At 36.3% G+C, this 16,982-nt stretch overlaps 1 protein-coding gene across 3 annotated transcripts in view; it reads left to right on the top strand.

Moving 5' to 3' along the window:
• The window catches only part of Fam227b (family with sequence similarity 227 member B), a 172,430-nt gene that overhangs the window by 13,353 nt on the left and 142,095 nt on the right, over window positions 1-16,982 (top strand). For all 3 annotated transcript variants that reach the window (XR_009378886.1, XM_059261309.1, XM_059261310.1), the window contains exons 2-7: window positions 858-973; window positions 3,002-3,055; window positions 8,644-8,875; window positions 13,269-13,336; window positions 14,140-14,175; window positions 14,636-14,740. Coding sequence is in view for 2 of the 3 variants with exons in the window: in XM_059261309.1 (XP_059117292.1) it covers window positions 926-973; window positions 3,002-3,055; window positions 8,644-8,875; window positions 13,269-13,336; window positions 14,140-14,175; window positions 14,636-14,740 (543 nt within the window). In the remaining variant the exon portion in view is untranslated. The remainder of the gene's footprint in view (window positions 1-857; window positions 974-3,001; window positions 3,056-8,643; window positions 8,876-13,268; window positions 13,337-14,139; window positions 14,176-14,635; window positions 14,741-16,982) is intronic.

Here is a 16,982-nt window from a genome sequence, read left to right as displayed (position 1 = left end):
TACTATATTGAATAAGTATGGGGAGAGCGGACAGCCTTGCCTCATTCCTGATTTTAGTGGAATTGCTTTGAGTTTCTCTCCATTTAATTTGATGTTGGCTGTTGGCTTGCTGTAAATTGCCTTTATTATGTTTAGGTATGTTCCCTGTATTCCTGATCGCTCCAAGACCTTTATCATGAAGGGGTGTTGGATTTTGTCAAATGCCTTTTCAGCATCTAGTGAGATGATCATGTGGTTTTTTTCTTTGAATTTGTTTATATGGTGTAATTGTCATGATAGAAACCTCATCCTACTGCTGAGGGATCTGGATGCAGAGATCCATGGCTAGGCCCGGGTGGATCTCTGGGAGTCCAATTAGTGAGAATGAGGAGGGTTTATATGAGCGAGAATTGTTGAGACCAAGGTTGGATAAAGCACAGAGACAAATAGCCAAACGAACGGAAACACATGAAATATGAACCAATGGCTGAGGGGTCACCAACTGGATCAGGCCCTCTGAGTGGGTGAGACAGTTGATTGGCCTGATCTGTTTGGGAGGCATCCAGGCAGTGGCACCGGGTCCTGTGCTCATTGCATGAGTCGGCTGTTTGAAACCTGGGGCCTATGCAGGGTCGCTTGGCTCGGCCTGGGAGGAGGGGACTGGACCTACCTGGACTGAGTCCACCAGGTTGATCTCAGTCTGTGGGGAAGGCTTTGCCCTGGAGGAGATTGGAATGGGGGGTAGGCTGGGGGGAAGGTGAGGGGGGCGGGAGGGGGGAGAACAAGGGAATCTGTGGCTGATATGTAGAACTGAATTGTATTGCAAAATAAAAATTAAAAAAAAAAGTCATCTACTTTTGCATTTGGGTGTCTTTCAGTTTGTTCCCTGAACTCAGACTGACACCTAAGACCCAGCTGATCTCTTCATCTCCGTGTTTATTCCAACATGGCAGGCCAAGGGAAGGTTCAGTGGATGCCAAAGCTTGTCTCTCAGGTAAGGAAGCTTTTGTGGATTTGTGCTTATTTATAGAGAGTATGTTCTGTTTAGATTTCAGACCATCAGCAGGACTGGCTTCACTGGCTTCCCCTGCTGTTGAACTGATCTTGTGCTGAGAAGAGCCCTGCAGGTAGCTTAGTGCTTTGGTCAGTTTGGAAGAAAGCATTATAACCTTGACCCATCATAGTTATCAGTATCTGCTGGCTTTCATTAACACCTAGAAAATAATGCTTTTTATATGACCCGTTTTTTCTTATTAGTTCCATGGAGCAGCACTCTACTTCTATGAAAGTAGTTGTTCATTTACCTTCTCATTTCTTACCTCCTTGCCATGTTATTCTAGACATTTCATATTGAAGTTGGCTAAAAGTTTCCTATGCAAATTTACCTCCTTCGATTCATTTTTTCTATTTCCCATCAAGTAAAATGTGATATTATTTTCAGTTTATACTTGGAATAATTTGATAACCATTAAAATAAAATAAAACATTTAAATTTATTTCATTTATTTTATTTCTAAGAGTTTTGTTTACTCTGTCCCTCATAAATCTTTCTCAATTTTCTTAGCCCCAGAGCTCCATGTTTTCTTTTTTTTGGGGGGGGGGGCGGGTTTCGAGACAGGGTTTCTCTGTGTAGCTTTGTGCCTCTCCTGGAACTCACTTGGTAGCCCAGGCTGGCCTCGAACTCACAGAGATTCGCCTGGCTCTGCCTCCGAGTGCTGGGATTAAAGGCGTGCGCCACCACCACCCGGCTGTTTTCTTACTTAATACTTACTTGACTTAATTTATTCTTGTTATTTATATACTCTTTTTACCTACATTATTTATTTTACTATCATTTGTTAAATACATGTTTAATGATATTCATATATTTAAATAATATTAAGAGTGTGAAATATTCCATTTAACTCCAAATGTGTAATTAGTTTTACAAAGTACAGCCCTGTGATTTTATAAACTGGGCCATTTAATAGGAGAATGTACAATAAGTGTTTTAGTAAATTAAAATGTGATTTCATTCTTTTCAGCCATGTCGTCATATTTATTAATGAATTACATTTCTGGACTTTTCTTTCTCTTTTTCTCTCTGGCTTCTCCACACTGTATTTTCATTCTCCAGACATGTTAGCATTTTTCAAATATCTAGATACTTCTCCCATTTATCTGCTCACCTATTGATCAAGTGATGCATACAGCAAGTACTTAGAGACTTTGTGACAGCCACTGTATACAATGAATGTGATTCAGCTGTGATGTACATAGTCTCTGCTCTGCTCAGTGTTACCCTGAAGAAACTTTGTAAGGTTTGGAGAGTGAAGTCTTCTTGGGGAAAAAAGTGACTTTCTGTTTTTGTCTTTGTCTGATATTTTGTTTTAAAACAGGTATTTCTAGGTAGTTAGTTGAACTTGAATTTTTAAACTTTCAATTAAATGTGACTTTTAATTTGATATTTTAATTGAGAGCTAAATAGGCCCAGAAGGGCTTGAAAAGAGAGAGTTTTAGGCAGAAAACTATCTAAGCAGAAGGAAGAATATGTACAAAGTCTCAAAGACAAGGACTCAGGTTTCATCTTGATAAAATTAGTCTATTGTTGAGTATGTTTTCAATGCACAGAGAAACTACTACATAATAAAAATGGAATTATGAATTGTTAGCCTGAAGCCCCCATAGGATACTCACAATTTTCTGTGGCTTTCTTGTCAACAGAGGAATATTTATTATATTTCTGGCTGTGGGTTTATTATGGATACAGTCCACAATACCTCAAAATATCTTGGAACTCTTGTTGGAATTTGAAATGAGAGCATTCACCAAGATTCACATAGGGGTTTCTTGCTGAGGCAGCATTTAAACACTTATCTCTGTCTCTTTTCAAAGTACCTGGACTTTACAATGTACACAAATGAATGTTTTATAATACCTTACAACACTAAAAGTTCTAACTTAAGTACTATGTTTGCCTAAGTGGGTCATGTATATTAAGTACAATTAGAATTAATGCCATTGACTGATTTTGCTTCATTAGAAAATCCAAGAGCCTCCAAAGAGCTTTGAAGAATTCTTAAAGTCTCAAAACTGGGTGAGTAGAGCATCCTATCCTCATTTCTCTGCCAATATACCTTTTTAAAATATCAGCTATGGAAAGAAGAATGGAAATTAAATAATGGGAATGTTTGCACATGTTTGTTTCCTTTCAGTATGTCATTTCCAGTTGCTTTTAACAATAATGTTTTCACATTTAAAAACTGTTAACCCTATACATACAATTTGGTGGTGTACTTCCTTAAGATTTTTGTCTTACGTATTTATACCTTCAAGAAAATCTGACAGTTACCCTTATTTAGCCACTCATCACAACTAATACTCACAGATAGTTTGCAGAAAACTTACAACAATATTCCTTGATTATTAAATCAAAGTGAAATACTCAAAATATGTTTTCATATCATTATGTATAACTATCGAGTATTTCTAGAGTTCCTGAGATTACTAAGGAGTTTTCTCTGAGCATCGGCTGAGTTCACTCATTTGCAAATGTGAAGCTAGGATTTGTTATACTTTGAGATAAAGTATATTTGAGAATAAAGATGTCAGTTTAAAAGGTAGGTGACTTTTTAATGAGGTCTGTTGAAATTTAATAAATTGAAGTATATTTATTTCCACTTATGTAAAATATGAATAGAATTTGCTATGAAATTATTGGCAATGAAATTTCATGTGCATGTATGTGTTTATATGAGTGCTTTTGTCCCAATGTTTTGAGAAAGAATCTCGTTTAAAAGCGAAATAAATAAAACTGATTTCTAAAAGTTTATTTCTTTTTTCTTTTTTTTCATTGAAAACAGTTTTCCATACAAAATAACCTGATCAAGGTTCCCACTTCCCCCAGCTCCTGCCAGTCCTTTTCCGTCTCCCCATCCACTCAACTCCACACCTTCTGCTTCTCTTTCTCTTTAGCAAATGAACAAGCAAGCAAACAAGCAAAAACAAAATAAAACGAAACCAAAACAAAACAGAATTTACAAAGCACCAAGAATGAGCGCGCGCGCGCGCGCGCACACACACACACACACACACACACACACACACACACACCTCATAAAAAACAAACTAACAAACTATAATATACAAGTAAAATAGCAATAAGACAAAAAAATGCCCAACAAAGCAATTTAAGGAAAAAAATACAAAAATATCATTGAGTCGTTTTGTGTTAGCTATTTACTGCTAGGCATGAGGCCTACATTTAAGTGTAGTTAATATGCCAATGAGACTCCATAGGAGAAAACCAATTTTTCCTTTACAAGAGTGTGTCAATTGCAGATAGCTTCTTGGGTAGGGGTGGTAGCCTGTGTCCACTTTCTCTCTCAGCATTGAGATCCTGTTTGCCTTGAACTAGTACAGGCCTTGTGCTTGCTGCCACAGTCCCTGTGAGGTCATATATGCATTGGTTCTGTTGTATCTGGAAGAAACCATTTCTTTGAAATCATCCATTCCCTCTTGCTGGTATAATTTTTCCACCTCCTCTTCTGCATAGATCCCTGAGCCTTGAAGGGAGGAGCTTGATGAAGACATCCCATTTAGGACTTAGTGTTCTAAAATATCTCTCTGCATGTTTTCCAATTGTGGGTCACTGTGTTAGTTTCCATCTACTGCAAGATGAAGCTTCTCTGATGATGGCTATGTGAGGCACTAGTCTATGGATATAGCAGACTTCTAGAAGTCATTTCATTCCTATGTTCCTTTAGCAGAACAGTAGTATTTGGTTTTCCCCTAGGCCCATGACTTTCCCAGTCTGAAGTTCATAGTCACTCAAGGAACAGTGTCAGGCATGGGTGGCTCCTGGAGTGGGCCTTAAATCTGATCAGACAGTGGTTGGTCACTCCCACAACATTTGTGCCCCTATTGTACCAGCATATCTTGTAAGCAGGTCACTGTTGTAGATTGCACGGTTTATGGTTGGGTTGATTGCACGGTTTATGGTTGGGTTGATGGTTACCTTTCTCCTCTGGTAGAGTGCAGAAGAATATCTTCAAGTACCATGAACACTAGTCAGCAGGGGTAAAAGCTCTAATTAGACACTAGCTTGACTTCTCCCTGTTCGATGAGATATGTAAGTGTTGTCTTCAGCAACAGTACTTTACCGTCAGTTTATGAAGAGTAACCAATAGCCATGGGAATAGCCTGAGATGTTTGAGGCCCCTTTGGCTAAAGACTCAACTAGATATAACCCATTCCTGGGACTGGAGGTTTCACATGGTGATGAGTCATGTCCAGTTGGGACATTGTCTCCCTCATTACTTAGTGACTCCATTTATATTTCTTTCATATAAGTATATATTTTAGGTAGCTTCTATGGTAGTAGTTTCTATATGACCCCCTCAAATGGCCTTTAGTGTTAGTTGTCCCTCCCCATGTTCCCTTGCTTACCACTTTCATCCACCCCTCCCTATTAATTCTCCTACTCCAGTCTCCCCCTTGTCTCTCCATAACTATTTATTCTACTTACCCTTCTTTGGGGCATCCTCCTTTCCATGCTGGCCCCTTACTTGAAACCTAACCTCTGAGGATATATAAATTGTAGCATACCTATAGAAGGCTTAAATGCTAACATCCATATATCAGAAAACACAATATTTGTCTTTGGTGTCTGGTTACCTCACTCAGGATGTTTTCTGTCTTCATCCATTTACCTGCAAATTTTTTACTTTTTTGTTTAATAGCTGAATAGTATTTTATTGTGTATATGTACCATATTTTCATTATCTATCTGTTGGAGGACATTTAGGTTGTTTCCATGTCCTAGCTATTGTTAATGGAATGACAGTAATCATGGTTAAACAACTATCTATGGAGTCTAACGTAATGCCCTTTGGGTATATACCAAGAAGTGGTATAGCTAGATCACATGTTAGATCTACTTTTAGCTTTTTGAGAATTCCATATACTGATTTCCAAAGTGGATGCACAAGTTTGCAATCCTAACAGTTAATGAGGGTCCCTCTCTCCCAGAATCCTTGGAGGCACTTATTAGTTGTTTTCTTTATCCTAGCAGTTCTGCCTGGGGTAAGATGAAGTTTTAATTTGCATTTATGTAATTGCCAAGGATCTTGAACACTTTTAAAGATATTTCTTAGCTCGCCCCCTTCCCTTGTCTCTCTCTCTCTTTCTTGAGAGCTGCATGTTTGAATCCGCAGCCTATTTCTGATTGGGTCATTTGTTTCCTTGACTGTTTTTTTGAGTTCTTTGTATATTCTGGATATTAATTCTATATCAGATTTATAGCTGGAAAAGATTCTCTCCGACTTTATGTGTTTCTTCTTCACTCCATTTATTTTTTACTCTGCAGTAAAGGAACTTAATAATTTTATTACTTCCTTTATTTTTTGAGATTATAATATATTACACCATGTGTCCCTTCTCTTTTCTCCCTCCAAACTATCCCACATATCTCTCCTTATTCTCTGTTTTTATTAATTGTTGTTATATATATATATATATATATGTGTGTGTGTGTGTGTGTGTGTGTGTGTGTGTGTGTGTGTATTAATTCTAAATATAATTTGCTCAATCTATATGTTACTTGTATGTGTGTCTTCAGGGATGGCCATTTGGTGTTGGACAACTGATTGCTATTCTCTTTCCTGGGGAAGACTATTACACTCTAAGCATTCTTTGGATGTCCATAGTTCTTTGGTTGGGTTGAGGAATCATGAGCTTTTGCTCTGTTCACTTTAGCATGTTTATTGTTGTCCTTGTTAGGCTTATGTTTGGTGTGACTCTGGGTGTAGCTTCTGACATCCTTAGCAGATACAATCTCACTGCATACTCTATGACCTCTGGCTCTTAAAATCTTTTCACCCCCTCTTCTTCATTTTTTCATGAGCCTGAGGTGACACAGCTGTTTTGGAGATCTATTTATTGAGAAGGGGCTTTACAACTGTGTGTTTTGATTGGCTGTAATTTTCTGTAATGATCTCTATCTGTTACAAAGAGAAGTATCCTTGATGATGAGTGAGGACTACACTTATTTGTGGGTATAAGGAATAACATTTAGAATGTAGTTAGGGATTATGCTGATTTAATAAAGTAGAAGATGTATGTTCTCCTCCAAGATCTATGACTTTACTAGCCCTGGGTAGATAACTAGTCTTCCAGTACTAGGCATGATTTCTTTCTTGTTAGGCAGGTCTTAAATTGGATTAGAGAGCTGTTGAATACCACCAACATATGTGTGCCATGCTGGTTGTTGTGGTCATTCATAGCATCATAGCTGAGTGAGTCTGTTGATTCCTTCCCTCCTTAGGAATCCTGCATGGTGCCTTCTGGTCCCATGAAAGCTTCTCAGGGAGAAGGCTTTTAGGTGAGTTATAGCTCAGAGGCCTCTGGGTCATCCCTCTGAAGTGTATGCTGTCTTCAGCAGTAGGGACTTATCTTCCATCTCTGAAGGACAACCTAGGGCAGAAGCAATAGGTTATATGTTTTTGAGTCTCTTCAACAGCCCTGGCCAACAACTCAAAAGATGGCTCCTCATGCCTAATGTTGGTGTTTTGGTAGATGGTCTTTGGCTCTTGGGAGGAGCTTTGTCAGCTCAGATGAAAAAATTTCATTTGAAGTATACAGTTTATGTACATCTATTGTAGGGTTATTTTTAGGTAGATAATCAATAGTATGATTCCTTATGACTGTTTTAGACATCCACAAACCATGCAAAACATTTGCAATCATGTATATAAACCGAGAAAAATTCTAAATGAAATAAACCAGACCCAGAAAGACCATTGCTACATTTTCTACTCACATAAGGAATTTAAAACAGTGGAACTCAGTAGCAGAGAATAGCCTAATGGTTGCCAGGGACTTATAAAAATAAGAGTAGAAATGCATTGAAAGATATAAAAGTTTCTATTATGTAGTGTGAATATATTCTAGAGATCTAGTAGACAGTATGGTGACTCTAGTTAATACATATTTTAGATTTGCCAAGACAATAATTATTAAATTTCTCACCATAAAAAACAAGCAAAACCTATGCAAAGCAATGAGTATGTTCTTCGCTTTGCACTTAGCTAGTCATCTCATAGTTTATACAGATATTAAAAGAGCATGTTATTTATCATAAATATGTATAATTTTGTTGCATGTCAGTAAGGCTAGAAGAAATAGAAGGAAAAACCAACTGTTGGGCTCCCTAATTCTTTTTCTTTCCTGACAAATATTGAGGGGTTGTTTTAAACTTAAATGGACTAATACTAAAATAATGCAATCCTAAATATTTATGATTCTAAATTTATTTTTTCTGTAAAAGGCATCACTAGATCAACTGATGAAATTTCAACAGTTTAATTTAGATAGGAAAATGCATTAAAACTATTTTTGATTCTTATAATTCTTATTTTTAAGGAGAATGCTCTCATTTTTTCAGAGATACTAAAGTATTGAAAAATAATGGACCACTAAAGCAGCAACTTATGCTCAAATGATTCCCCCAAAAACATGTTTTTAGAAAGCTTCTGCAACTTTGCAACTTTTGTGAGGTTTTAATTATTTTGAAATTTATTTTTAAAACATTTAATAAAAATAATGCTTTAGAGTAAAATTCCAATTTTCACTCATTAAACTCTGACTTAAGTTTATTCAAATGATGTAAAATGTTTGCTTATGCAGGATTATTGGCCCAGGGATATTCATTTTAGAGACAGTGATATATGGGATGATGCTCTGAAAAGACTAGAAGAGGACACTTCATTTGCTTCAATTTATTCTTACCTGTGGACCAATGTTCCTCGAATATTTGAAGCTGTCAGCATCATGGAGACAAGATTAAAAGACAGTTCCTATCTTTTGAAACAGCATTCCTCCAATTTACTTGATTGTAACAGAATGATTTCCAAGAAAAGTAAGATTTATTTTTTATGTGAATAAAGTAATGGTCAGTGGTGTGTGTGTGTGTGTGTGTGTGTGTGTGTGTGTGTGTGTGTGTGTGTACGTGTCTGTCTGTCTGTCTGTATATGCTGCTTCTATGTGTATTCTCATAAGGAATGAAATTCCAAAGTTTAAATATCTTAAAACTACATGTTTAAAAATCTCATCATCCAGTAGGACCTAATAAATAGTTTTAGGTAGACTTGAGGATGTGGTTTGAAAGAAAGGATTACTGGAACAAGCCTAAGACAGTTATTAACTTTGTTAAACTGGAATAGAGGTAACAAAACCTCAGGGATTCAGGGAAACAAGATGTGCTGACTGATGCTTTAAGAAGCAAGCCTCCATCAATAGTAAATGTAGAAATCAAAGTAATAGAGTGGGAGCTGATCCACATGGTTGAGGTTAGCCTGTAGGTACATATAGTATTTGGTGTAAAAGAAATTAATTGCTGAGATATATTTCCTTGAGCAATGATAATTTTTTAACCTTGGTATTTATATAACTTTTTCCTATCTAATTGTATTGATCAGTACTTCCAGAATAATTTTTAAATAATAATAGTAGCTGTTGTCTTATTCTTCAAATTTTTAAAAATCAGTATACAAGGTATTAGATATCATTATGGCATTTCAGGCAAAGTGTATTTTATTAGATTCATGTCCCTTTTTCTCTTCTCCACCCCCTTAATTCCCATGTGGCTCTTTCCAAGTCACGTTTCTACTTTAATTTCACTTATGTCTCCTTGCTCCTCACCCCTGTCAGCACTAATTTTTACCCTCTCTTATTTCCTCTCCAATTTTCAAGAGTTGACCACACCCATTTGTATGTGTATATGTACACTACAGGCTGTGTACATTATGTATATTGCATGAAAGAGTACATACCTGGTTTATCTCTCTGAGTTTGCGTCGCTTCACTTAATATACTCCCAACTCCATCCACTTTCTAAAATTTTCATAATTTTACTTTTTTCATTGCTGAATAAAATTGTATTGTGTATATGCAACATTTTCATTATCCATTCATCTGATGGACATCTAGGCTGGTTCCATTCATCTGATGAACATCTAGGCTGGTTCCATTCATTTAATGAACATCTAGGCAGCTTCCATTCATTTGATGAACATCTAGGCTGGTTCCAGTCATTTGATGAACATCTAGGCTGGTTCCATTCACCTGATGGACATCTAGGCTGGTTCCATTCATCTGATGGACATCTAGGCTGGTTCCATTCATCTGATGAACATCTAGGTAGCTTCCATTCATCTGATGAACATCTAGGCTGGTTCCATTCATTTAATGAACATCTAGGCTGGTTCCAGTCATCTGATGGACATCTAGGCTGGTTCCATTCACCTGATGGATATCTAGGCTGGTTCCATCTCCTTGTTGATGTGAAAAGAGCAGCAGTGAACATGGATGACCACGTGTCTCTGTGGTAGAATGTGGAGACTTTTGAGTGTGTGTATATATGTCAGCAGTTGTATAGTTGTGTCATATGGTAGTTCTGTTTGTAATTCTTTGAGAAACTTCCATCTGATTTCCATATGGCTGCTCTGGTTTACACTCCCTCCAGCAATGAACAAGGGTTCCCTTTTCTCCACATCATCACCAGCATTTATTGTCAGATTTCTTGACGTTCATCATTCTGGTTGGGTGAGTAGAATATAAACGTATTTTCAGTTTGTATTTTCCCTGATGACTTCTTAGAATGTGTTGGCAATTACACTTCTGTCTGTTCATTTACTTAGCTTGTTTCTTGATATGTTTCAGAGCTTGAGGAGGGTAATCTTTTTTTTTATAGGTTCTTGGTATTAGTGCCTGAGACAAAGATCTTGTTCTCTAATGTTGAGATTTTTCTTTATCTGTGAGGAGAGATCTTGATATTTTGCTTGTGATTGCTATTACTTTGACAGGAGGACCATTTTCACAATATTGAATATTCTGATCCATGAGCATGGAAGGTCTTCCAATCTGCTGTCCCCTCAATTTCTTTATTCAATGTCATACAGGTTTTATTGTAGAGGGCCTTCATTTCCTTGGTTAGGTTTCTTCCCAGATATATTCTCTCTCTGTCTCTCCGTCCTTCCCTCCCTCCCTCCTCCCCCCACCCCTCCCTCTCTCTCTCTCTCTCTCTCTCTCTCTCTCTCTCTCTCTCTCTCTCTCTCTCTCTCTCTCTCTCTGTGGTAAATGAGACTGACACCTTTATATCATTTTCAATATACCTTTTTTTGTATCCTGCCTCTTTGCTGAAAGTATTTATCTGATCTGCAAGTTTTTTGATAGACTCTTTAGGTCTCTTGTATGTAAAATCATATAATTTGTAAATAAGGATTTCTTTATTTCTTTTTCTATTCTGATTTCTTATTTTTGTGTCTGGCTGCATTGCTCTAGGTAACACTTCAAGCACTATATTGAATAGAAAGAGTGGAAACACTTGTCTTGTTCCTAATTTTAATGGGACTGATTTGAGTTTTTCTATGTTTACCATTAGCTTTCCTCTTAGGACTTCTTTCATTGTGTCCCTTCGATTTTGGCATGTTGTGTTTTCAGTTTCATTCACATCCAGGATTTTTTCCCTTACTGATGTCTTTCTTGTCTAATTACAGTTCAGTAGTATTATGATTCCTTGAGTTTATGTACTTTCTCTGGGTTCTATTGCTGTTGATATCTGGTTTTGTTCCAGTATAGTTATGTAAATGCAGGATGTTATTTAACTTTCCAATATTTGTTTTGACTTGCTTTATGTCTTATTTTGTGATCGATTTTGGAGAAGGTTTATGGGCTAATGAGGAGAATGAGCATTCTCTCATGTTTGGTTGACATGGTTTGTAGATGTCTGTTATTTATCGTGTTATTTAACTCGAGTGTTTCTCTGTTTAATTTTTGCTGATGAGGCTTTCCATTGACATTTTATTTGGCTTATTAAGTTTCTCACTTCCAGCATCCTTTCAACTTGAGTTTCCCTTGACAGTTCCCTCTCTTTATTAAATTCTATATTCTTCCCTTGGAATGACTTCTGCATATCATTCATCTCTTTGTTTTGTTTTCTTTGAGTATATTCATATCCTCTTTGAGTCATTTGAGCATAGCTAAATCATTCTTTTAAATTCTTTGTCCATAAAATCTTCCTGATAATTCTTGTTGCAGTTTGTTATTATGAGATTGGTAATTTGGGGGAGCATCAAAATTGTTTTTTCATGTTACTTTTGTCTGTCCTTTGGTACTTGTGCATCTGATGCAGGTTGTTAATTGAGTCTCTTTGTTCAGGTGCTTTTCTGCTCTCTCAGTGTTGGCATGCATATTATTCATGAGGTGATTAAGAGGGAGGCCTAGGTGACCAGGTTTGGGGTAGATGACAGTAAGAAGACAAGTGAGCTCAAAGGCCAGGGGAGTGCATAATTACCACCAAATTGTCCAGCTGGAGGCAAAGCTTCCATCCTGTGCTGACTGGGGACCTGCTGACTCCAAAATTCCCAGTTTCATGCTGGCTTCTCTACTCTCTTATTCCTGACTTAATGAGTCATCTTGTTACACAGAATGCTTGAACATGATGATACTGGCTATGCTAATAAAGCCTGTTCTGTTTACTATATAAATTTGATTAGTTATATCATTTAGATATGTAATATCCTTTGACTTTAGATTTTTCAAATCCAAGAATGTGTTTAAATCCATATTAAATTCATAATTTAAAATTTTCATGTTGAATTTTTAAATTTTAAAAATTTCATTAATTTATAGGTATATGTAGTATATATATGCATCTAATTAATATATTTTTATTTATATATGTTCTGTATATGCATATATAAACTATATGTAGCTTGTATACATATATACATGTATTATTTTTGTAGAGAAAATATCTATGAGTAAGCAGAGAATAATATGAAAAATCTTCTTTCATATATTCCTCCTTTAAAAATAGGTATGTATATATATATATACACACATATATTAATTATTTTCAATATATGAATATCAGAAGTAGTTTAAAGTCTTACATTGTATAAATTACTGTGCACATATCTTTCACTGGGCCATGCACAGCATTTATTGAATTTAAGGTAATCTTGAAACTGTCAAATCTACATAGCTGAGTGATTTGAAAAATGTGGCTTCTTTGTTAGATATCAGTTGAGGTAAAATGTTAGATGCCAAAGTACCATAGTCATGTTAGATGGGGCTGGATGTTTTGGAAAAACAAAAGGAAACAAGATAAACAATACTTCCATTATTTATTAAGAGTATGTGACTTGTCAAAATTTTAATTGATTTCATTGAATAGTTTTATATTTAAATTATCTAGAATTTTCTTGTTTTTGATTTTTTTCATTGTTGTCAATTCCCTTTTCTTAAAGGTTCATTTACAAATCTGGAAAAATACAAGACATTCTTAAAGGAACACAGTAGGCAGAGGAAGATAATGGTATGATATTTGTGTTTACCATCCCTCAAAAATGTATTTTCATCAGAAATGTAAATACTGTCACTCTACAGATAAGAACTGATAATGCTTTAAAAATGTCCTTTTAGTCTTTGTTAAGCAACATTTCTGTCTTGAAGATCTAGGAACTTATTTTTTGACACACGATGTTAGAGCCCTGAAATCATCACATCATAAGTTATTTGAGATTGATTTTAATATATATTATATAATATATGTAATATATATATACATATGTATATATGTAGACACAAGTTTTTCTGTCCCACAGTCACTCTCAAATAAACACACAGAGGCTTATATTAATTATAAATGATCAGCAGGTAGCTCAGGCTTGTTATTAGCTAACTGTTGCATTTAAATTAACCCATATTTCTATATATACTTTGCCACATGGCTCATGGATTGTTACTTCATTTTTTACACATCCTGCTTGCTCAGTGACTGGCTGGTTTCTCTGGAGACTCTCCTGACCCTGCCCTTCCTCCTCCTATTGTTCTCTCTGTGTCAGACTGTCTCACCCAATCTCTTCTTGCCCTGCTATTAACCAATCATTTTTTTATTAATTAACAATGAGAATAATCCATAGCATGCATATATATATACATATATATGTATATGTATCTATCTATCTATCTTCCTTTGGTTATTTAATAAGTGATTGTGTGAACCAAAGCTTTATTAATTATTGTTAAATATAAATATTTTAGGGGTTTATTTATCAGGATTTTAATGTAAAAATCCTTTAACTTAGAATTTTAAATACTTTATTTTGAATTTTCCAGCTTTCAGATGAAATGGAGACAGAGAAGAATATAGAGGTATTTCAATTTTCTGTATTGTCAGATTATATATCAGATATATTATGTAGAGCCAAAAGAATGCTTATAATGCTATAGTTGTAGATATAACTATAAATGTGTGCTCCAAGAAAGAGAGTTGAGAACAGGCTTAGAAAACTTTCTATTCTACCCTGTTCTTGTTTCTTTATCTAAAATACTTGATATTTTCAGTATATACCAAAATATGTCCTAAAAAATTATTCTGTTTTGTTTTAAAATTTGGCTCACAAGTGTACAAATGCTGTTAATTTCTCAGAAACAAAATATATGAAAATTTTCCTAGGGAAAATACATAATTTTTAATGTAGTAACATAAAATAGCAAAATTATGTTTGCTAAATGATAATTAAATATTTATCTGTCTTCTAAAGTCATATGAATCCACTATACTAAGAAGAGAAATAATTTTTGTTAAATAACATTTCCATTTTTTTTCTAGGGTTGCAGCTTCTCAGGATTCAAAAAAAATGAACTAACGCAATTACCCAGACATTTGGATGCTAAACAGATTTATCTTTTTGTTTTAAGAACCAATAACTTTGAGGTATATAAACATTATTTTATTTTTATTCTATAATAAAACTTGAGAATGTGATTTAATGAATCAGGTCTTTATTTAAAACTAGGAGAAGTTAGATGTTAAGCAAACTTGATTCTTTAAATGTTAAATTTGGATTTTAGTGATGTTTAACCATGTTTATCAGAAGAAAATGTGTTGGTATCTTAGTTATTTTTCTGTTGCTCTGACAAAATACTATAACCAAAGAAATTTATAAAAGAAAGTGTTGAATTGAGTTTATGATTTCAGAGGGTTAGAGTCCATGATGACAAAGCAAAGGTCGTGGCAGCAGGAAAAGCTGAAAGCTCACATTTTGAGCCCCAAGTAGAAGGCAGAGAGAGCTAATTGGGAATGACACCAAACTTTTAAACCTCAAAACCCACTCCCAGTCACACTCTCTTCCAATAAGGTCATACTTCTTAGTCCTTCACAAGCAGTTCCACCAGCTGGGGACTGTATATTCAACCCTAAGGGCCTCTGGGGGCCATTCCCATTCAAACCACCACAGCACACCTCCCATGGGTATCAGCCAGCCATGAGATAACAAGTTCTAGTGAGACTAGGCACCACCTCCCCTATTAAGGCTGGATGCGGCAACACAGTAGGAGGAATGGGTCCCAAAAGCAGGCAACAGAGTCAGAGACAGCCCCTATCACTGTTAGGAGTTCCACAAGATCAAGCTATACACCTGTAACATATATGCAGAGGGCCTAGGTCAGTTCCATGCAGGCTCCCTGTGTCGGTTCAGTTTCTGTGAGACCCTTATAAGCCCACATTGGTTGATTCTGTGAGTTTCATTGTGGTGTCCTTGACCCCACTGGCTCCTTCATCCCCCTCTTCCACAGGATTCCCTGAGACCCACCTAAGGTTTGGCTGTGGGTCTCTGCGTCTCTTTCCATCAGTTGCTGGGTGAAGCCTCTCTGTTGACAGTTGGACTAGGCAACAATCGATGAGTATAGCAGACTGTCTTCAGGAATCATTTCATTGATTTTTTTTCCAGTCCTGTTTGGTTCTGTCCTAGGTCTCTGGGCTGTCCTGCCTCCAGGTCCTGGCCCTCAGGGGTGAGGTCCCTCTCATGGTATGGGTCTCAAGCTGGGCCAGTCATTATTTATTTGGTCACTCTCACAATTTCTGTGCCACCTTTACCCAGCACATCTTGTAGTCAGAACAAATTGTAGATTAAGAGTTTTGTGGCTGGGTTGGTGTCCCAATCCCTCCACGAGAAGTCTTGCCTGATTACAGGAGATGCAGTTCAGACTCTGTATCCCCCATTGCTAGGAGTCTTAGCTAGGGTCACCCTCATAGATTCCTGGGAGTTTCTGTTGCACTAGGTTTCTAGTTCTTCCCAGAGATGCCCCCTGATTCCAGTTGTCTCTCCCAGTACTCTCTCCCTCCATCCTCAACAAACCTGATCCCTCCTGTTCCCATCCCTGCCCCCTGTCTACACCCCTCCCCCCCATCCACCTGTGATGTCTATTCTATTTCCCCATCACAGTGAGATCCGTGTGTCTCCCTTGAGCCTTTCTTGTTACTTAGCTTTTCTGAGTCTGAGGATTGTAGCACCACGGTTACCCTTTACTTTACAGCTAATACCCACTTATGAGTGAGTATGTACCATGTTTGTCTTTCTGAGTCTTGGTTATCTCACTTAGGATGATTTTTTCCTAGTTCCACCCATTTGCCTGCAAATTTCATGATGTCATTGTTTTTAACAGCGGAGTAATACTCCATTATGTAAATGTATCACATTTTTTTTATCTATTCTTCGGCTGAGGGATATCTAGATTGTTTCCAGTTTCTGGCTGTTATGAGTAAAACTACTATGAACTTTTAATGACTACTACTATTTCCTTGTAAATAGGGGATGTAAATCTATTTTAATTTTTTGTCTCATCTTGATTTAATTTTGGTAGGTAATATCTATCAGGAAAATTGTCCATTTCTTTTAAATTTTCCAATTTTGTGGAGTACAGGTTTTTGAAGTATGACCTGATGATTTTTTTTTTATTTCCATGATATCTGTTGTCATGCCTCCCTTTTTGCTCCTGATTTTGTTAATTTGGATATTCTCTCTCTGCCTTTTAGTTAGTTTGGATAAGGGTTTGTCTATCTTGTTGATTTTTCTCTAAGAACCAACTCTTTATTGATTCTTTGTATTGTACTCTTTGTTTCTATTTTATTTATTTCAGCCTTAGTTTGATTATTTTCTGCCATTTACTCCTCCTAA

The sequence above is a fragment of the Peromyscus eremicus genome, chromosome 4 (genome assembly GCF_949786415.1).
Source record: "Peromyscus eremicus chromosome 4, PerEre_H2_v1, whole genome shotgun sequence".
Taxonomy (NCBI): Eukaryota; Metazoa; Chordata; class Mammalia; order Rodentia; family Cricetidae; genus Peromyscus; species Peromyscus eremicus.
Note: the sequence above shows the minus strand (reverse complement) of the source record. Positions and strands in the feature narration are given on the sequence as shown.